Source organism: Protopterus annectens, chromosome 11.part0, assembly GCF_019279795.1.
Source record: "Protopterus annectens isolate FY-2018-M chromosome 11.part0, PAN1.0, whole genome shotgun sequence".
NCBI lineage: Eukaryota > Metazoa > Chordata > Ceratodontiformes > Protopteridae > Protopterus > Protopterus annectens.
Window position 1 is genome coordinate 1459674649 of NC_056745.1, and position 23678 is coordinate 1459698326.

Consider the following 23678-nt stretch of genomic DNA (forward strand, 5'->3'; position numbering starts at 1 on the left):
TATCTATTTAATAAAGTAAAGCTGGGACATTAAAACAGGGTACCTACACTATCTATTTAATAAAGTAAAGCTGGGACATTAAAACAGGGTACCTACACTATCTATTTAATAAAGTAAAGCTGGGACATTAAAACAGGGTACCTACACTATCTATTTAATAAAGTAAAGCTGGGACATTAAAACAGGGTACCTACACTATCTATTTAATAAAGTAAAGCTGGGACATTAAAACAGGGTACCTACACTATCTATTTAATAAAGTAAAGCTGGGACATTAAAACAGGGTACCTACACTATCTATTTAATAAAGTAAAGCTGGGACATTAAAACAGGGTACCTACACTATCTATTTAATAAAGTAAAGCTGGGACATTAAAACAGGGTACCTACACTATCTATTTAATAAAGTAAAGCTGGGACATTAAAACAGGGTACCTACACTATCTATTTAATAAAGTAAAGCTGGGACATTAAAACAGGGTACCTACACTATCTATTTAATAAAGTAAAGCTGGGACATTAAAACAGGGTACCTACACTATCTATTTAATAAAGTAAAGCTGGGACATTAAAACAGGGTACCTACACTATCTATTTAATAAAGTAAAGCTGGGACATTAAAACAGGGTACCTACACTATCTATTTAATAAAGTAAAGCTGGGACATTAAAACAGGGTACCTACACTATCTATTTAATAAAGTAAAGCTGGGACATTAAAACAGGGTACCTACACTATCTATTTAATAAAGTAAAGCTGGGACATTAAAACAGGGTACCTACACTATCTATTTAATAAAGTAAAGCTGGGACATTAAAACAGGGTACCTACACTATCTATTTAATAAAGTAAAGCTGGGACATTAAAACAGGGTACCTACACTATCTATTTAATAAAGTAAAGCTGGGACATTAAAACAGGGTACCTACACTATCTATTTAATAAAGTAAAGCTGGGACATTAAAACAGGGTACCTACACTATCTATTTAATAAAGTAAAGCTGGGACATTAAAACAGGGTACCTACACTATCTATTTAATAAAGTAAAGCTGGGACATTAAAACAGGGTACCTACACTATCTATTTAATAAAGTAAAGCTGGGACATTAAAACAGGGTACCTACACTATCTATTTAATAAAGTAAAGCTGGGACATTAAAACAGGGTACCTACACTATCTATTTAATAAAGTAAAGCTGGGACATTAAAACAGGGTACCTACACTATCTATTTAATAAAGTAAAGCTGGGACATTAAAACAGGGTACCTACACTATCTATTTAATAAAGTAAAGCTGGGACATTAAAACAGGGTACCTACACTATCTATTTAATAAAGTAAAGCTGGGACATTAAAACAGGGTACCTACACTATCTATTTAATAAAGTAAAGCTGGGACATTAAAACAGGGTACCTACACTATCTATTTAATAAAGTAAAGCTGGGACATTAAAACAGGGTACCTACACTATCTATTTAATAAAGTAAAGCTGGGACATTAAAACAGGGTACCTACACTATCTATTTAATAAAGTAAAGCTGGGACATTAAAACAGGGTACCTACACTATCTATTTAATAAAGTAAAGCTGGGACATTAAAACAGGGTACCTACACTATCTATTTAATAAAGTAAAGCTGGGACATTAAAACAGGGTACCTACACTATCTATTTAATAAAGTAAAGCTGGGACATTAAAACAGGGTACCTACACTATCTATTTAATAAAGTAAAGCTGGGACATTAAAACAGGGTACCTACACTATCTATTTAATAAAGTAAAGCTGGGACATTAAAACAGGGTACCTACACTATCTATTTAATAAAGTAAAGCTGGGACATTAAAACAGGGTACCTACACTATCTATTTAATAAAGTAAAGCTGGGACATTAAAACAGGGTACCTACACTATCTATTTAATAAAGTAAAGCTGGTGCATGTAAGCATTATGTCGCATGATAATTACTTTGTATTAATGTTAGAGACATTTCAGTTTTAATGTTAGAGATTTTAGTTTTAATACTGCTGATAAAACCCAAAGAGAGAATAAGTACCTACCTTTACTGTGCTAAGTAGCACTGTCAAAGCCTAGCCTTTACTGTGCTAAGTAGCACTGTCAGAGCCTAGCCTTTACTGTGCTAAGTAGCACTGTCAAAGCCTAGCCTTTACTGTGCTAAGTAGCACTGTCAAAGCCTAGCCTTTACTGTGCTAAGTAGCACTGTCAAAGCCTAGCCTTTACTGTGCTAAGTAGCGCTGTCAGAGCCTAGCCTTTACTGTGCTAAGTAGCACTGTCAGAGCCTAGCCTTTACTGTGCTAAGTAGCACTGTCAGAGCCTAGCCTTTACTGTGCTAAGTAGCACTGTCAGAGCCGAGCCTTTACTGTGCTAAGTAGCACTGTCAGAGCCTAGCCTTTACTGTGCTAAGTAGCACTGTCAAAGCTTAGCCTTTACTGGGCTAAATAGCACTGTCAAAGCCTAGCCTTTACTGGGCTAAGTAGCACTGTCAAAGCCTAGCCTTTACTGTGCTAAGTAGCACTGTCAAAGCCTAGCCTTTACTGTGCTAAGTAGCACTGTCAAAGCCTAGCCTTTACTGTACTAAGTAGCACTGTCAAAGCCTAGCCTTTACTGTTCTAAGTAGCACTGTCAAAGCCTAGCCTTTACTGTACTAAGTAGCACTGTCAAAGCAAGCACAGTAACATGCACTTTGTAACTTGATTTCACATTAAAATATCAAGAATTAACATCCTTACATGTTGAAACAAGTAAGGACAAGTTGCAATAATGGCTAAGGTCTTTGCTTTCCCATGCACAAGTATCAATACTGACCTCCTGACAATGTCTGTTTGGAGTGTGTATGTTCACCCTTGTCTCTTTGGGGTTCTGCCCACCTCACAAAAATATGCTGTGTGTTTCCATCTCAAACTCACCCAAAAATGGTGATGTGATCAGTAGCATGGACTCTAGATGATGCCTTAAAGGTTGAATAGTTGTATAGACAAACCACCTTGGGCATGTATTGTGGGGTGCAGTATCCTCAAGATAAAAAAAACATGGATCACAGACTTGGATGCCATGATAGGGTTAGCCACTTAAGGGTGCAAAAATATGGCTCTAGATGATTTGATGATGTTGAATAATGTTGGCAAATATACATGGACACTTGCAGGTGATAAGAGGGTTGAGGACCTAGCATACTTCAACCTATGCCAGGGACCCATGCTAACAGTGGTAGGGGTGTATGTACCCCTAATGGCCAGTGTATGCCCACCATAAAGCCCAGCAGACCTGGGTCAATAAGCTACTTGCAAGCTGGAGTCCAGGTGCTCAGCTTGCATTACTGGAATTGTGCTGTTGAGTGAAACAATAATAAGAATTGCTACACTCAAAGTAGGTTTACTAACAGGATGAAGTTTGGAAGTGGATGACTTGATGGTAAGGTGGAGGCTGGACATCCTATAGTAGTACAGTAAAGCCATTTGGTTTGGGGTCCAGAAACTACTACTCAGGAGGAGGAGAACAAAGTAGATACATTGTGAGAATTGTGGTGAGGAAGTGACTTCAGAAGATGATTCGGGATGTCATCAGACTCACTGACAGGTTCATGGCAATCAGACTCCAGCCTAATGATAGGGCAGTATTCATAATCTCAACCTATGCCCCACAGCAGAGTTGTGACACTGAGGAAAAGAATACATTCGGACAGCAGTTGAAGGACCTGCTAGACAAAGGACAACATGATTTGGATGCTGACAATGGGTGATTTGAATGCATATATTGGCAGAAATAGCACAGCATATGAGGACTGCCTGGTTCCATATGTGTGGGGTAACAGGAACAAAGGATGAGAAGGCATTCTAGACTTCTGTCCGGCAAATGGCTTGATCAAAGCCAACACATGGTTCAGAAGGAGAGAGAGTCAAAAAATCATATACAACAGAGGTCAGCATACAACTTAGTTAGACTTTCTTCTAGTAAGAAGAGAGCACTGGAGTAGAATCAGTTATTGCACAGTTAGCCCAGAGCATAACCAATGGTAGCCACTAGCCTATATCACTTCATCAAATGGCTATTCAGTGAATACACATTCATCAAACACCTATTTATCAAAGCTGCTCTTCAGCAAATGAGGGATTTTCACTAGGGCAAACAAGGAGTTGTCCAACCAAGCGACCGGAAAAAAATTTTTTAAACCTGTTAAGGTGAAGGGCTACACACCCCCATACACCCCAAAGTAGGGGTCTGTAACCCCCCAAGCCCCTAACTAAATATACAAACTCAGAGATCGCACTACAGTGGAGAAAAGGGCAAATTCCAGACGGTGGTCAACCACTGGTTTGCCCTAGTGAAAATCTTCCATTTGCTGAAGAGCTGCTTAAATAAACAGGTGTTCAACGAATAGGTATTCCCTGAATAGCCATTTGATGAAATGATACAGACCATTTGCCACAAGAAGGTTCTAAGGTCAACAAATACCAGGCCGAAGACCTGGAAGCAGACTGTAGAGAAAGCACAACAGGAATTACTCAGGACTCTAGCACTTCAAGAAGAGGAGAAAATAAGTGGAGTTGAAGAAGAATGGCAGTGCTTAAAAACAGCATATGTGAGGGCTACATAACAGATAGAGGCAGGTATGGAAATAACATAGATAAGGAAAGCTGGTGGTGGAATGTAGAAGCCCAGGAAATCATCAAAAGAAAGAAGAGTTTGGGAAAAAGTGGGACAGAGAAAAGAAAAACCAGGCTAGGAAGGAATACTGGTTGGCTAACATAGAGTCTAAGGAAGGAGTTACAATTGCAAAGGAGGAGACCTCATAGAAACTCTACCAGATTCTAGAAACCGATTCAGTAGAAGCCCCCCTAAAAAGTATATCAGGTTGCAAGGTAAAGACAGAAAGATAAAGAAGATAGTCAGACACCCTTGAAAAGGGATGCCAGCAACAACCTGCCCATAAATCTATAGGACACCAAAAGTATATGGAAGGACTACTTCCAGCAGTTTCTCAATGAAGAAAACAGCAGAGAAGCTGTACTGCCCCAGACATAGCCTACAGCGAGAGAAGAGTAGGAGCCCACCATAGAAGTAATAAGAACAGCACTAAAGCAAATGAAGTCAGGGAAAGCAGGAGGCCCAGATGAGGTCACAGGCTGATGTGGTAAAGACATTGGGTTAAATAGGGAAGACATGGCTCCTGAGTGTACTCATAACAGTATGGAGAGAAATACATATCTAAGATGCTTGGAGAATAAGCATACTAGTGCCAGTGTTCAAGAACAAAGGGGTCATTCACAACTGTAGGCAATACAGAGGTAAGTTGTGGAGATAGAGTGACTGATAAACAAATGTGCCAAGTTATAGAAATTAAGATGGGACATGAGTAGTTCAGATTCACATCAGGATCCAGCACAACTGATCTGATGGACAAATAGTTCAGAAGAATAAAGAAATGAGGTAAGAGTCCAAATGGACATTCCTAGACTTGGAGAAAGCATGTGACATGGTCCCAAGAAAGCCGATTTCGGCGGTACTGTGGGGGTCCAAAGTTTCAGAAGCAATGGTAGAATTAGTGCAAACTATGTACAAGGACCAATTGACTCAAGGACGAACAGTGTTCGGTCTTACACAGGAGTTCCCATTGGGAGTGGGTGTGCATCAATGTTCAGCTCTGAGCCCACTGCTGTTCATACTGGTAATGGACTACATTAGCAAACAGGTCCAAAAGGACAGATCAACAGAGTTGCTGTATACAGACAATGTGGCATTACAAGCAAACTATGAGCAAGAACATCAGCAAAGGATATAGGAATGGAATGCAAAACTGAAGACATGTGAGATGAAACTGAGTACAGATAAGACAATTGTATTGGCAGCAAATGGGGGAAATTAGAAGAAGTTGAGAACTGAGGTAGAAGGGAAGATGGTGGAACAGGTTAACAGTGTCAAGTATCTGGGAGGGGATGTTGAGGAGAAGTAAAGTCTGAATTTGGAGTTCAAAGCTAGAATCAGAGGGGCTGCAGCCAAATGGCACAGACTGGCTGGTGTAGCCTATGACAGAAAAATGCCAAAGAAGATAAAAAGTAAGGTGTACAAAACAGTGATGTAACTAGAACTACAGCACAATGCAGAAACCTGCAAAGAGCAGTTAAGGAAGTTAGAGGTGACAGAGCTGACATGCCTGAGACATAGGGCAGGATTCACACTGTGGGACAGACAAAGAAATAAGGACATAACAGAAGCCAAAGTAGCCCCAATTATTTATTTAGTTATTTATTATCTATCTTTGTTTACCAGGAAAGTCTTGCTGGGAAATACCCATTTTCAGTGGAGGCCTGGGGAAAAAGCTCCACTTGCTTCATTGCATTATAGTAAGCTCCAGTTAACACATTTCTATTTCCAGTTATACACAAACAGAAGTTATATTTCTACATTCTAAGATTTTATGGAGGAGGAAGTTAGTAAAGAGAAAGCCCATGAGACTGGATTGTACATGCAGCAGTTACATATAAAAATATCTTTGTCATTTCAGTGAGAGGTTGACAGCATTCTGTTTAAGGAGAGTATCTGGAGAGTATCGTATGGTGAACATAAAGTCTTAACCTTGTGATGAGCATGTGCAGGACCAAGTTTGGTTAAGATGTTGTTTAAGCAGTGGTTTAAGACTACTGAGTTTGTCAGAGAGTTTTATTTGTGTGGGGCTAGTATTCCAGAGTTTAGCAATGTACTGGGAGTACAGCGAGTCTCATGCAACGTTATTTGACTTATTTGTAAATAATAAGAATTTGTTAATAGAGTAGAGGTCCATTGCTTGACAGTTGGGCAGTAATAAGTTTTGTAGTGCAGGACATTTTTCTGGATGATGAATGAGTTTGTGTGCTGCAGTTAGTTGCAAATATGTAAAGTAATTGTGTAATTCAAGCCAGTTTAACTGTTTTAAGCTATAACAATGTGTCTTATGAGGGAGATTGGTGGCAAATTTAGATATTTTATTGTAGCAGGAGGCAAGTTTCTTTCTTTGAGTACTGTTTAAGTTTGTCAGGATAGCAGTACCATACCATATAATTGAGTGAATTGGCAATAAGAAGGCAGTGATTAGAGTTTTTCTAACAGTATCTGTAAGGAATCCATTGATCCATAAAGGGAGCCTAGTTTCTGGTGTGTAGATTTACTGCTGTGCAGTGCGTACTGGTCATATTTAAGATGGTCATCTATTATAAGGCCTAAACGTTTACTGTAAGTTACAGTTTTAGTGACAGTATTACTTGATGACCTTGTGGTAAAAGATTGCTATTGATTTTGGCAACTTGTTGAGGTAAAAAGCATTAACTCAATTTTCTTGGGGTTGAGTAGGAGGTTTGATTCTTTGAGACAGGTTTTTACAGAGAAGAAAGATTTTTGGTTATTGTCTTGGAGCTTATTTATTGCGAAGGTGAAATATTAATGTTGAGTCTCCTGCATACTGAACTAAACCAGCATGGTGAGTGGAGGTCAACAATAAATATATTAAATAAGGGAGGACCCAGGACAGACCCCCAAGGGATACCTGTAGTAACTAGTTGAAAAGATGAGTAGTTTCTTGCCATTTAACGGCTTGTTGCCTTTCATATAGGTAAGTAAGAAACCACAACATGGAGTTTTGTGAAAGTCCTACTGAGGAGACCTGAATGAACGGTTGCTGGTGCAGGACAGTATGAAATGCCTTTGACAGGATTAATAACATGGTGGACACAAGCAGGCCACTGTTTCCATGTTGGTTTACTATATTGGAAGGACGTAATAGTGCAGTAGTGGTGCTGTGATGGGGAAATTACAGCAAGTTGTAGAAAAGGTCAGTTGAATGGATTATGGTGGTTCAGGCACATGTGTTGAAAAGCATAATACAATCTGCTGAAGATGATTTGGGACAGACAGGAGGAAGTCAAAAGGAAATGAGAGAAACCAGCAAGGAGGTGGACAGTTTGTTTGAGAGAAAACTTGCAACAATCATGTATGTGTGTCAACGAAGGTAGTAGAGAGAGATGGTGGCAGTTAACATGATGCCCCGACCCCATGTAGAGAATGGAAAAAAGGGGGTTGATGATGATGATGCCAACTAAGGTGCTTGTGAAAGTGCACTGGGGCTAAACGTTTCATTAAAAAAAGACAGAAAGACACAAAAAGCTGAGGAAAGGAATGTTGGCTTCAAAGGAATGTGATATTAGCAATTAGGGTAAAAGAGATGATATAACCAGGAGGAAAGAAATGACTTGGGGGGTTCAAAAAGGCAAACAGAATAATGACTAACAGAGTGAAGGAGTTGCAAAAGTGCATAGCAAGAAATAGTTCAATCCGGGCTCCAAAACTATATAAGTACATCTGAAAGAAGGAAGGAAGAGAGAAAAACTTGGGCACATTGTGTGAGAGAAAATTTTAAAACAAGGTAAAATGTAGAGTTCTTCAAACAATAATTTTACTCAGTCTTCATAAAGAATAAATGAGAGAATGCCATCACAATGTGTGACAGAGTTAGGAAGGCCTGAGGACAGAATACATGGATGGCAAAAGGAACTTACTACATTACAGGAGGAATAAGGCACAAGAGTCAATGTGGTCACCTCCCAGGATCCTCCTGAAGCCAGTGGCTAATGTGCCAGGGAGTCAACAGATGTGAATCATGCAGCAACTGGAAGGGCCAAAAACAAAAGAAAGACTATACAGTACAGGGCCAGAAAAAAAGGAAGGGAAAGCAGAAATCCCACTTTTATATTGGCAAGGGTAGAGAACTCCTGAAACAACTGCATACTGGCCAAGATTTGACACATGAATGGTTTAGGAGAAGTGAATTTAAACCAAAAGATGAAAGGCTAATAATGTATCAAGACAGTGGGAATCATGCATGTTGGATTACAAAGTCTACAGCAAAAGTTTAAGATCCAGTCAAATGTTGGTTATATAGTAGAGAACTTGAAATAGTTGCACATCTAGTTTCGGTTCTGATATATTCATGGAAGAGGTCTCGTTTATTGAAAGACACAATAACATGGCAAGGCTGGAGACTGTCCCGACATTACAACATGCAGGCAGCTAAGAGACAGTGGCAATGTACCACAAAGAATTATTGCAGAGGAAAGCAAAGGCAGAAAAAGAGGCAAATGGGCAGGTGAAAAGGAAGAAATCAAAACTGAACAAGGAAGGATTGAAGAATCTAACTGTAAGAAAAAAAGAGGAGAAATACAGATGCTAATAACATGGCTCAAGCTGTGGATATACAAAGCCATCTGGATGAGAATTATATGCTTGCAAATGTAATACACAAAGACTAATGGTGACAAAGGTTATTCCTTTGTAAAAATTCAGCAGTTATTACCGAATTAGGACTTGAAGATTCTTCAGATCTGGTCAGAAAAGATATTCTTGTACTTGGGGATTCAATTATTAGAGGAACTGGTACAAATGATCTCATCCACAAGGACTCTGACTGTTAGTAAGGAATTTACAGTCCTCTTAGATAGCATAGCTTGTACCGGTGTTAGGACATATTTTTCACAAATCACACTGATAAAGGAGAGTTATGTCACCATGTATGAAATGATTTAGGGGTAAATACCTACATGAAAAAGAAAATGTTCATTTTAAAAAATGGAAACGTGTAGCACATCTGAGCCTAATTCTGAGCACACGTGTTCAGACAGCATGGCATGTACCTGTTTAGATCAGGGAAGAGAAGTTTTGCAACAGATGTTTTGCAATATTTGACAAACACAAGGCAGGATGTTTGCTAGGTAGAAAATTTAACAGTTCACAGTTAGCAACATTTGATGCATGTCCGATGGTTATTAATGCTAAAAGTACTAATAACGTTTTTTTTTTTTTTTTTTTTAAATACGAAATCTTGCTACATACCCACAAGATTGATGATGTTATTGTTTATGAAACATGGTTAAAGAAAAATGAGTGGAAGTTTTCAATGTAACAGACGTTCTAACTAAAAAAGTCAGGTGGAGGTGTTATGATAGGGGTGGCACAGTGGTGCAGCGGTTAACGCGGTCACCTCACAGCAAGAGCTTCTCCGGTTCGATTTTCAGCTGGGATGCCTTCTGTGTGGAGTCTGCATGTCCTCCCTGCATTCATGTGGGTTTCCTCCCACATTACAATGACATGCATCTGCAGCATTTCTCCCTGAGCCTCCACTGAAAATAGGCTCTGTCCTAGATGGACTTTCCTGGCCAAGAAATGTTAAATAAATAAATAAAATAAATAAATAAATAGGGATTAAAGATAGTTATATAATCTATGATTATTACATGTTCAATGATAACAGTGATAATATAGATTGTGCAACTGTGACAATAAAGACAAGCCTGGAGCATATAACAATTGTTGGAGTGTATAGACCACCAATATTAAATGCTGATGACCTAGAAGAAGTCATATATTTCTTGCATGAAACACAGGAGGGAAGAATACTAGTGGTGACCGGAGACTTAAATTTACCAGAAACAGATTGGAATAATATTGACTGAAGAACAATAGTAAGGAAATTCTTCATAATGTATGTTAAGGAGCAACAATTGCTTCAGACTGTAAAAAAAATCTGCCAGGGAATGGAACATACTAGACACTGTTTCTGTTCCTAAAGAAATTACTGTTACTTCATTTTTTTTTTTACCACTGTTGATGTGCAGTGATTAATGGGTTATAAAGGTTAATGTATTGCTAGATAATTGTGCCAAACTGAAATCTAAACTAGTGCACAGAAGATTAATTACAGATTATGTGAAAGCAAAACAGTTGCTGTGTAAAGCTAATTGGAGAGATGCTTCAGTGGAAAAACTGCAGATGGAATGTGGAAAGTTTTGAAAGAAAATTGTTGAATGCAAAAAATCAAAAAAAATTGTTTAACATCATGTTATAGACACACAACATCAGGGAGATATATTTCCATAAGAAGAAGATACTTGATTAAGGTGAGGGTCAGAAAAAGCATAAGAAACAGATTTGAGGTTGAACTACAACTTTAAAAACTTAAATAAACAAGCTGGACAAATAAATTAAATACAGTGTGAGACAAAATCAAGAAAATTTATATAAATATACTGAGCATAATAGGAAACCATTTTATAGATATATAAGATGTGCAAGGAGTAAAAACATACAATTTTATAAACTGTGTGTAGATTCCAAAACATATTCTTAGACAACAGATTGCAGATATATTTACTGTTTACTATTAAAATGTGGAAAGTAAAAATAAACTGTAGTCAAGTCGAAAAATAATGTCGTATCCATAATTTTTACCTCCCTATAATTCAGAATGACCTTTATTCAACATTAAACAAAATAGCAGGAGGTACCACCTGACACCCAGGCTATTTTGTTTAATGTCTCCTAAAAATTTAATTAAACAACACAGGTTTTTACTATTTTTCAGGGGGCAAGCATCCCTTCCCCCAACACCCCCTACCCTGCAAATTATATATTCCAACTCAGAGATCACACTACAGTGAAGAAAAGGGTAAATTTTTCAATCCCCACTGAAGTGCAATCTATTATCAGAATGTCAATCAAACATTAGCGAATACACACTACCATTCATTAATGCGGATTCAAACATTTCTGGATCGGCATTACGGGAACTGGGAAACATGCATTTGACCTTTCCAGTTTCACGTAAGTGCTGATCTACATTTAACAGTAAACCTATATTTACAAAAATCGCATGCAAAACCTACAGGGCATGGTAACTTGTCCTAGTGACATCCAGGCGACCTCAGATACTGAAATCAAATTATATTATGTTGAAAAAGAACTATGAAAAACAGATCTAAGCAAAGCACATGGAGGAGATGGAACTAGTATTAATGACCCGAGAACGTTTTAGCAGGAATGTACGGTACCATTACATCTATTATTTACCAGGATGTATAAATATGGGGAGATTCCTCAAGATTGGAGACATGTGCTTATTAAACCTGTCTTTAAGGGAAAGGGGAGTAGGACAAACCCAGAGTCATACAGGCCCTTAAGTCTACTTTCATGTTGTAGGAAAAATAATGGCTAAGTTATTGTCAGAGTTGGAACCATATATCAGCAATGCCTAGGTTGAAAATAGATCTATTACCATCTGTAACATGATGTTTTATAATAATATAATAATAGTTATGAATGAAAAATTGTGCTGTGATGTAATCTATATAGATTTAATTTCATAATTTGGTACAGTCATACACAAAACACTGATTAATAAATTAAATCTAGGTATTGATGTTCTCTTGATAAGATGGATAGCTGCATGGCTTACATATAGGATATGGCAGGTATCATACAGCAGTTGGACAGGTGAAATTACAGGCTGCAGTCATGGTGTCCCACAGGGCTCTGTCCTTGGCCCACACTTATTTAGATTCTATCTTTTTCATTTGAGGTGTTCTACAGTTTGTATTTAGATGACTTGAAATTAGGTAAACTGATTACATGTGTTACAGATATGGTATGTCTGCAAAATAACTTGACTAAATTGACCATATGGGCACAGGAGAATAATATGATGATAAATACATCAGAAACTAAGCATATGCGATTTGAGAGACATAAAGTGAAAGGTAAATATTTAATACAGCACACAGTGATTGAAACTGTAGACTCATTTAAGGACCTGGGTATATGTATTTGCTTTGATTTTTTTTTTCTAATCATATCAACCAATTGGTTAATGATTATTTTTGGAATGATCATTTCTATAAAAATATTTATAAAGTCTAGTAAATCAGAAATGATGAAGTCATTATATGACAGTTATATTGCACCCAAACTTGAATATGGAATAACAATATGGAAACCCTATAAGAAAACAAACATGTGTAAACTGGAAAGTGTACAGCGGAAATATACTAAGGGCATCCACGGATGTGAAGATGTAAGTTATTATGAAAGAGTAAAATATCTTAACTTGTGCAGTGTCTCGTATAGATATTTAAGAGAAGGCTTTATCCAGGTATAGAGGGCATTTAGAGGCAACTACCTCTGGGAATGTTTGGGGCTTATCAAAAGGTACTCGAGAATCATCAGAGAACCTATGTAGAAGATTCTATAGGAATGAAAAGTGTACTAATTGGTTCTATGACAGAGTAGCTGATTTAGATATTTTTATGAACAGCCTGGGCACTTATTATGGGAACAACTGTTTTGGTATACTGGCAGGCTGGAAGGGCATTAAAGCCAGTGCTTGAAATATTTGTATGTCTGTATGTATGGTCATATTGGATGGTCCGTTGTGAACAGTTGAGATAGCAGAAGCAAGACAACTAGATATAGCAGTCAAAGAAAAAAATGGCAAAACTAACATTAATCACTGAAACTGCTAAACATAGTGATTATATCGTCCGACATACTAAGAGACATAGCCGGAAATTTCAAGGATGAAACTGCAGTAATACAGAATATAAATGCTTTAATAGTTCCAACAGTAGTAGGAGCAAACAGGGCAATTTTTTAAGAATTTTTAAACTTACTTTAAGTGTGCTACCAATGCAGGTAACTCCAGATGAACTGCAGGAGGAGACGATTCTGGGTCCATTGTGGAAACTGCGAAGAGCATTCTTGGCAAACATCTAAAACTGCAACAATTCTAATCTCGTGAACTTTAATTGTTCCCCAACTCAAGAACAGAGTCCATTCCTCTCACAGTATTAGAAACCCAAAACATTTGGAGAAATTAAAAAAAAAAAGATATTTCTGTCTAATAGACCATCCCTGCAGTGAAAATCTATTAACAAGTTATTTCATATGTATAGCTTTTCAGTGCTTATGTAGGGCTGACTTTACTGGGTGCTACAGATTCTTTTTGTCTCATGAATATGTGCTTTAAATTAGTGGGGATCCACAAATTTTCCTACAGGTGTGAATGCATTACAATAAATGAGAATGCAATATTTTACGTTTTCATCAGAGAATTAGTTGCATAAAATATGGTTAGTATTATTCATGCAACATACTGCAAAAAATAAATCTAAATATAAAAAAACATGAGAAAAGTTCATTACCAGATGATTACCAAAACTATAGAATAAACGATTTGCAATATGAATCAGTTCCTAACTACCAGAAATCAAAATATCTCTGAAAAGTACTTGTGGTAATATAAAGTTCTTACATGGGGCAAAGTTCTCAAAGGCAAATAGGTTATAAGCTCAACAACAAACACTGGTGAACACAGTATGTAAATGGGGACAGCTGATTCAGACAGATTTATGAAAACAGTAAGTAAAAGAAAAAAAATAATCATGAACTGTAACTAGATTCAAAGATGCAAAGTAAGACTAGACAACAAAAGGAGTTGTGGCCGTACAAATATAAAAGGTAAAGACAGAAAATATCTTTCAAAAAACTAACCTCTGTTGCTAAGAAAGAGGAATTCAATGTTCATGGATACAAGCAGAAATTAACACGCTTTGTAAAGTAATCAACATGTCTGTGGATGCAATAACTACTGCATGTGATGAAAACACATTTACAAACGGCAAACTCTGCACTGGAATTCAGTATGTCAATTACGTCAGCCTAGTGATTTGATTTTCTGCTTTTCATGAAAAAGTCAAAAGTAAAGGTATTTTTAAAACATGATTACCATAATGTTTCAAAAGTGAACATTATCTGCTCTCCTGCCAAGAACAACTGTTGATTATCCCATTCATCTGTCAACCCAAATTCAATACTTGTTGGGGCCTAAAATCATCCTGAAGGTTTGTATTAATGGTATAGGTAGTGGGTGTATTGCTTACACTACCTATAATTTTACATGATGTCCTACTACATGTTTGCATGATGTCTTACAACTATTTTTTATGATTATTTTTTTCCTAAGAAGAAAAAAAAAATGATCATGAACATTGGAGCTTCGACTCCTTCGGCATTATCACTAAATGATGACAAATAACCAGTAAATGTGGAGGTCAGCTGCATTTAATCAAATATCACTTCTTAATTCGCACAGTAACAGACCAAAAATTTGATGGCTATGCCGTACTACTGCCTAGGGGTGGATAAGAGAGACAGCTAAACAATAACAACCATATCTTCGCTCTTCTAGCTACATTATGAGGTCATTTTTTAAGTTTCTTATTTAGTGAAATTATTTCATCAGGATAGTTATTGTAGAAACAAAATATTTTAACCTTTTTTTACCTGAATTTCTACTTTTCACATAAGTAAACAGGTCAAACTTATCTATAACACTGTCTTGGAGGCAGGCATTAAAATGGAAATCAAGTTAATGGCTCCAGCTGTTGGCTTTGAGTGTTTCAGAACACTTTTCAAATTTGCAATGATCCACCCAACTAAACATTACTTACCTTATGTTGGAGTCAGAAAATAAGCAAATTCAGAAAAGCTAATGATTAAAAATAAAATAAAACCAGGGCACAAAAAATTTTACAAAATATCAAATGCCCAGCATGCATGACACATTTAAATGTTACAGGACATCAAACATCCACCAAGTATGGCACTTTAAAATGTTAGAGAATATCAAATGCTCAATGTATGACATGCCATTTCATGATTTTTTTTCAGCTGCAAAGCACCTGTAATTTACAATGTAAAACAAAAAGTAAGCCTCCTTACCTGGCATGCATTATAAAGCAACTGGTGTTCAAACTTTTTGATCCCTAGGATTTGTTGAAACATTTCATATAACTGTTCTTTGCTGAGGATAAGTTCGGAGACCGCAGTTAATGCCATCCTTTTGGGCTGCTTTCGTAAATCTTCTTCCCCACGGTAAATGGCATCATATTTTGCTAACCAAGAGCTTAGTACCGTTTCTTTGCTCAGTCCGTCTATTTCTGGCAAACTGCGGACCCTTTTCTCTATGTTTTTCTTAAAGACTTCTCTGAAGTCATTTGCTGAGCAACCGCCACAATGTACCATCCTAGCCACTCGCTCACTTGTGAGAAACACCTAGAGAATAGCAAAAAAAAGTCAGTAAACAGTGGCAGCCTGAGATACATGAATAAATATCACAATGTTAACTTTATAACTACAGTGATAAGTTTCTGAAGCATAAATCTGAAAATATATTTCAAACAGTGAATAGCGTCATCTAAAGAAATTACATGTATCAAAACAACAAAATGCTGCCGTAATGCAACTGCACAAATGCTCACCAGAATGGTGAAAAAAAGATTGATGTTTACAGTAATTATCCACCGTGTTCTTCAAAAGCGTGATATCAAAATATTACTTGCAGGTATGTAAAAATGTGGAGACTATCTCCTGAGATTCCTGCCCCAGTCCAGAAGGATGAGATTAATATGAAGAATCAGGAAATTAAATGCTGCAGCTACACTAATGTATGTTTAAACGCTGTGATTCAAGCAACAGCAACAAAAAGCAGGCGACTGCCTTTAATGAGAAGATTTGTTTGTGTGTCATTTGCTGTTTCTCAAATGGTAAAGCAGCAGTTGCTTTTTTTTGTACAAAACAAGTACACCAAAAGGATCAGTATGACTGCATTTATAACACCAGTGCACATCATTCGTACAAGCTCATTTCTTCACTGTCTGTTACTGATATCATTAAATGCTTCTGGTAATGTATTTTAAGGAAATGGATGCTGAAAACACAATCATCTGAATTTCTAAAGCATACAAAACAGTATGATGATAGTGCCTCACATAACTACATACCAGCAGAGCCAGCAATAAAAAAAATGTTACTCATCTCTATCACGCGGTAGAAACTTAAACCTAAGTACAGAAAGGTCAGCTGCACTATGTTAAGTCAAACATGAATATGGCTGTGCTACAATACAAGAAAAGAGACGGTGTCCATTAAGTGATACTGTTACCCAATAAAACCTAGTATAAGATAAATGATGCTGTGTATAAGTAAGAAATACAGAGAGATCAAATTGCATGTACTGTAAATCATCTTGCCCAATGTGGACATTGGCCCTGTCATCTCTGCAGCTGGATTCAAAGATCTTACAGTATTCGAAACAGAAACATCTACTATATAAGCATTACAATACCAAAGCACTGTCCATACCACAATCAGTGAACGAATGCTAAAATGTCTTCTATGCATAAAAGTCTCTATCTAGTCAACTACTCTATTACACAAAATGCAATCATTTAAATGGATAGCGCAAATGTATCTGAACATTATGAAGCAGGACTCATAAATATTACGTGAAGCTTTGTACTAAACCTTCATGTAATATAGATGTATCTCATCTACTAAAGGTCCACTAATTCCTTTCAAAGTAAAGCTTAATAACCACTGGTTATTTCTGTAACAAAATATTGAGAGTACTCATAATTTAGAAAAACAAAAAAAAAATTTTTTTCTTGTGTTTATATTTTATATTCTATATAAACCCTACTACTAGAATACTGTATACAGACTTTACTAAAGGAATTGTTAATCTATACATAACTTATGTTTCTATAGAACCTATATCTCTGTATGATATTCTTGTGTAATTTCTTTATGACATGCTATTGGAGCTTTTCTCCCTGGGCCTCCGCTGAAAAATGGATGTGTGTCCAGTCGGACTTTCCCGGTTAACAAATGTAAAATAAAATATAACTGAACAGGAACGGCATAACGTGTTGTAAATTAAGTAGATCATGTAATGTCAATGTACCTGACCAGGAAGGCACAGGGCTGTGTCTGCAGAAAGCGTGCATACCAACAGAGCTCTGTGTAGCATCTTTTTGTGGAAAGTCAAAGTTCCATCTATAGACCCTAAATTTACACTTTTGTGACACCCATTACAAATCTTTATCAACATTTATCCAAGTGTCTGTTTTAAACCTTGTGGCCATTTAACTCCTGTTTTCTGATATGATTAAAATCAATTGATTTTGTAATAAAGTAGTAAAAGAACAGTGTTTGGGGTATGATACCACAGAACATTGGTGGGTGGCCTAATTGTTAAGGTGTTTGCCTTACTAACACAAGGTACAGGGTTTGAATCTCACAGAGGATAACTGGCTAGGCTTAAAATGGCTCGCAAGGGCAATTAGCCTAGTACTAACCTATGAACTTTATATATTACATCTCTGTCCTCATCTAACATACTCTACATACGTCGGCAGAACAGTTATTTTATCGTTTACGTTGTTATATACAAGAGCAATAATCCACTAGTTAGGGGCTGGCATAATAGTTAAGGTGTTTACCTCACAGACACAAGGTATACTGTTTGATTCTCACATCTGAAGGGGTATTGGCTAAGCTTAAAATGGCCTGCAAGACCACTAGCCTAGTACTTGCCTATGAACCTATGATCTCTAAACAACTGGGTGTGGATAATTCATGATTTACCCTTGGTGGCATGGTTTGATCACAAGGTTAAAGTGCAGGTGATTAAACAAAGCATACTATAGATAAATCCTGCATTACCCACACTCACCAGTGACTTATGTTATTTATTTATTTCCATTTGTTTACCAGGATAGTCTGACTGGACAAAAGTCCTTTTCAGTATAGGCCTTGGGAGAAAAGCTGCATGTTTACATATTAAAATGGAAAACATTAGAAATACAGCATGGGATTACACTTTTTAAACTAACAAAAAATTATTTGAGGAATACAAAAAGTTGATTAAGAAACAAAGTCTTACTTGTTCCAAATAATGTCATTGCACAAATGGAGTCCAGTGTTCTTCTGTCAGCTTTTGGTAATCTGGAGTATTTAAGATATGCATTCCCCATACTCTAAAACTATACATGTTGCACAGAACATTACTGTCTCTGATATTGTTTGTAGGTAAGGTTGCCCAAAGTATTTTCCATGTTTTCATTATTATGATATGTGGCGCATCTGTAAATAAATATTATGAGCCCAACCCCCCCATAAGACAAATCACAAATCATACCCCTCGGCTGCCCCTGATTTTGTCTCTTCTGTTGCCCTGTCCCTCTCGTCTCTTAACAGATTTGATTTCTTGATAAATCACTGGGGATTACAATAATTTAATAATGCTATTTACTAGAGTTCCATAGTTATTTTTTTTAGAAAATGCACATTGATGGAGAAACTGTTGCTTCACCTTTCCATATCTTCAAACCATTTCTCTTCACTCAGAAGCCCCACAGATAATCTTCACCAATCCCTGAATAGTTTTACCAGCATCTCCCAGTTGTATGCAGAGTTTTGACACTGTTCACCCCCAACTCCAAACTTCCCTTATAATATCTCTCTCTATTTATATATATATATATATATATATATATATATATATATATATATATATATATATATATATATATATCTACACACACACACATACACACGTGTGTGTGTGTATGTATTTATTTATTAAAACAATATAAATTATATGAATCTGCTTTCTAGCCCACCTCTTACTATAATATTAACATTTTCTGACCTACCTAGTTCCTTCTCTCATCTCCACTTCTTTGACTTTCTAAGCACTAATCACATGCTGAAGTATCTTTTATACTGCAACAGTTACCTTTATTTCATATGTATGTAATCTATTTAGCAAATTAATGTGTCATTGTTCATAGGTAAGTACTAGGCTATCTGTCTGAAGGCATTTATAAGCCTAGCCAGAATGTGTTGGCTTTCGCTGCCTCCTTAGATTAGTTCCCTGTACCTCTGTCCAGCACATCCATTGAAGTGATTCCTGGGGTAAACTTTCTGGTTCCCATCCACTCTTCAAGGTTTCTCTTGAAGAGGGGTTAGCGAGGAGCTCTCCCTAGTGTAGATTAGAATCTTGTTCCAGAGTATAGGAAGTCTCTGGGACAGGAATCTATCCCTCCAGCACGTCCTATTTATTGTTGGGGTGAGGTTTAGATCCCTAGAGCATGTGGCTCGAGGGGATATGGTTTTCTTTAGGTGGAGCATGTCCATCAATTCTGGGTTGGACATGGCCTTGTACGTCAGGCAGAGATCACCTCTGAGTAGGTGGTATGCAACCGTGTACAGCTGGAGTTTCTTCAGTCGAGTTGCATAGGGCATCTGCTTAAGGCCAGTGATCCTCTTGGTGAGGTACTTCTGTGGTCTTTCCAGTTGTTGCAGGTGTCTTATAAGGTATATCACAAATAGGGCATTGTACTCTATGATGGGTCTGATGAGTGATGCATAGAGGGGCCCAATGACATCTTTTGATCTGGATGCAAACCCTTTTGTGATTAGGTGGGCCACATAGAAGGATTTTCTAACCACTTTGACAATGTGATTATCAAAGGAGAGGTTACTGTCTACTTGGGTCCCCAGATCCCTTATTATCTCTTCTGTATTTAGGGGGCTACCATCAATGTGGTAGTTTGTGGGTACTTTGTTTTTTCCAAAGGGGATGACTATGCACTTTTTGGCATTTAGCTTGAGGCCATGGTTTTGACACCAGGTATATGTCTGAGAGAGACCCTTTTGGAGAATGTTTGTGTCAGCTGGAGAGTCAATTATAGCCCCTAGTTTGCAGTCGTCTGCGAACTTGGTCAGCCATAGTCCTCCTGTGCTTGCCTGTACCTCTGAGAAGTATATGCCAAACAGCAGGGGTCCTAGGACTGAGCCCTGGGGAATGCCACTTGTAACCAGTTTAGAGTCAGACCTAGCTCCTGCAACTCTTACCATATGGGTTCTGTCCCTGAGCCAGTTGGCAACCCATCTCGTGACGTAGGTGTTTATGTTCAGGCTAGTGAGTTTGTCTAAAATACCTGAGTGGGGAATGGTGTTGAAGGCCTTTGCAAGGTCTATGTAGGCTGCGTGGACTACCTTTCCCTCATCTATAGCCTTGGTAACTGTCTCTAAGAAGTCCACCAGGTTTAGGAGGCATGATCTGCCCTTAACAAAGCCGAACTGGGTAGGGTCCAGTGTTTGGAGGTTTCCTATGTCTCTGTTAATGAGATCCATGATGATGCACTCCATAGCTTTGCAGACCAAGCTAGTCAGGCTTATAGGGCGATAGTTCCCGGGGTCTGTTGTGGCTCCACCTTTGTGGAGTGAAATATCTGTTGCTGTGTGCCACTCTGTGGACACGTAGCCTGTGGAGAGGCTGAGTTTAAACAGTGTATTTAGGTGAGAGGTTAGTTCATCTTTGAGCTAGTGTAAGACGCAGCCTGGGACACCGTCCGGTCCCATTGATGCTGTGTTTTTGGCTTTGGAGAGGGCTGTTTTAACCTGAGTGTCTGTGATTTCAGGGGCATTATATTCTTCTGGTATAGTTATGGGCCCTTTTGGGGGTGAGAGGGGGTGAAGTTTGCACTGAATCTGTCTGCCAGGATGCTGGCAATATCAGTTGGTTCAGTGTATGTTGTGCCATTCTGCACTAACTGAGCAGATCTGAGAACTGCCACTTAGATTCTTGACATAGCTAAAGAATGCCTTGTGGTTATCTTTTGAGTCCATGGCAATTTTTCTTTCGAAGCTAGCCTTGGATGATTTTATGAGGGAATGTAGTTTCTTGCTGATACTGATCAGGGATGTCTTCCCCTCTTGGGATTTTACTCTTTCCTGTACTAGTTTCCTCCTCCTATTGTATAGCTTGTTTATGGCAGGGGTCCACCAGACTGGCTTGCTTTTCTTGGAGGAGTGAGTCTTGGTTTTGTTTGGGATAGCATGATCCATGCATTCTTGTAGGTGCCCGCAGAGTGCATTAGTAAAGGATTTTGCAGCTTGGACAGCGTTATCATTTAGCATGGGGGCTTTGAAACTTCTCACCTCAGTCTTAAGTAATGTGAAGTTTGCTTTTGAAAAGTTTTTCATGGTGGCTTTTTTGACCGGGAGTGGTGGTGGAATGTGGATATCCAGAGTGATTAGTTTATGGTCAGATCTAACCAGCGAGGGGTTGACCTCTGGTGTGGAACACCGGTCACCTATGTTGGTAATGACCAGGTCCAATATGTTGTCACCTCTGGTGGGGGTGTTGACCAGTTGATTCAGGGCGTTTGAGTTTATAAATTCTAGGAAATGTTGGGCAAGGGAGTTTGTACTTGAGTAGTTCTCCCAGTTAATGTTTGGGTAATTGAAATCACCCAATATCAGGGTGTTTAGTAGGACCTTTATGTTTCTCAGTGTTTCCAGGAATGTGGAGTGAGGGTCCTGGGACATGGTGGGTGATCTGTAGCAAGATATAATTTGAATAGCAGTTTTGCCTGTTGTTAGTTACATGTGGATGATCTCTGAAGCATCGTGCTGTGCCACTAACCTGGAGGTGTGGGTATCCTTGATGAATATGGATACTCCCCCGCCTTTTGTATTTCGGTCAAGGTTTTGTGGCTGAAATGTATGGTATGAGTTGTAGCCTGGTAGTGCTGGGGTGCTCTCTGGAGTCTTAAACCAGATTTCTGTTACTGCACATATACTGATTTTCTCCATACTGAGGGGTGCCTCGAGTGCATGCATTTTGAGCTTTAAACTTCTGGCATTGAATAGCATTACCCTCAGTTTTTTGTTACTTGTGCTATTTATGGCGGTGGGTTTGTCTTTTGAGTCTTGCCTAAAAAAGGCACTATGGGGGTGGCAAGAGCCTTGGCCAGTATTCGAAAGGCTAAGAGTGACATGTGCAAGCTGTCTCTAGCGAAGCAGCGTGGCTTGTTGAGCATGTCATCCCAGTCTGACAGACACTGGATCCTCTTTGAATGACACCAGAAACTTAGCCAATTGTCGAAACTGATCATTTTTTCACTATACCGTGGTGTCATTCTTGGTGAGGTCAGGATGCTACTCAGGGTCAGGGTCATACCGACCTGGGATATGCAATCAGAGTCCAGGGAGGTATGGCTCAGGTCATTCACACCAACATGGACAATGACAGAGTCATATTTGTACTTATTCTGGAGTGACCTGAGTGCTTGTGTTATGTGGCGGATCCTAGCACCTGACAGGCAGCTAACAGTAACTTTCTCCTTGTTCAGCCTAGTGAGTGGGACGTCAGTGTGCCTCACTATAGAGTCAGCTATTACTAGTGTGTTGGGTACATTATTTTGCCTTACGGGCTGTGAGTGTGTGGCACACTGGTTTTGTGAAGTGTGTGTTTCGTGGTTTGTGATGGGGGGTGTAGGTTGCTTGGATGTCTGCTTTGGAGGTCTCTTCTGCTTTTGCAGATTTTTATTTAGAGCCTCCAAGTATGTTTTTTTGCATTTATGTGTGTTTTTTGCCAGTGCTGGTTTCATAGGTCTATGTGAGACTGGTGATGTGATGCAAGTAATTCCCTTCTCCTCTTGACTGCCTGGTCCAGTCTTGGGTTGAGAGAGCTTAGCCTCCAGTTTGGCTGTATAATTGCATCTATCGCATGTATTAGTGTTTGGTGGAAGGAGGAGAGGGTTGTCTGTGCACATGAGGCAATTGTAACATTGCTTCAAAATGCCCAGATTCACCAGTTGGACTGGAGAGTACACCTGAAACTGTCCTTTGGGCATGCCTGGAAAAGTACAGTGAACTGTTTTACTGATTGGCTGGTAAGGTCGAACAGAGAGCCTTGTCCTTCTCTACAGTATAGCAGGGTCTAATGCTAAGGTATATTAGTGCTTGCTATGAGTTTTGAGCACATGCCGGGATGAGAAGTGAATGGTTTGAGTGCTTAAGTTGAAAGTTTGTTTAGTTCCAAGGGAAAAATTGAAGAGTAGACTTTGTGGAGTCGGGAATAGTTATGCCCTAGCTAACCAGCGCTGCCTGGCGCGCAAAACCTTGCAAATGCGGGTTTTATAGCGGGGAAATGAAAGAGATAGAAATTA

The 23678-nt window shown here is 38.3% G+C and overlaps 1 protein-coding gene across 1 annotated transcript in view; it reads right to left on the bottom strand.

The window, feature by feature from the left end:
- The window catches only part of CADPS2 (calcium dependent secretion activator 2), a 5163308-nt gene that overhangs the window by 3826477 nt on the left and 1313153 nt on the right, over positions 1-23678 (bottom strand). The window contains exon 3 of the mRNA XM_044088753.1: positions 15595-15927. Coding sequence (XP_043944688.1) covers positions 15595-15927 — 333 coding nt within the window. The remainder of the gene's footprint in view (positions 1-15594; positions 15928-23678) is intronic.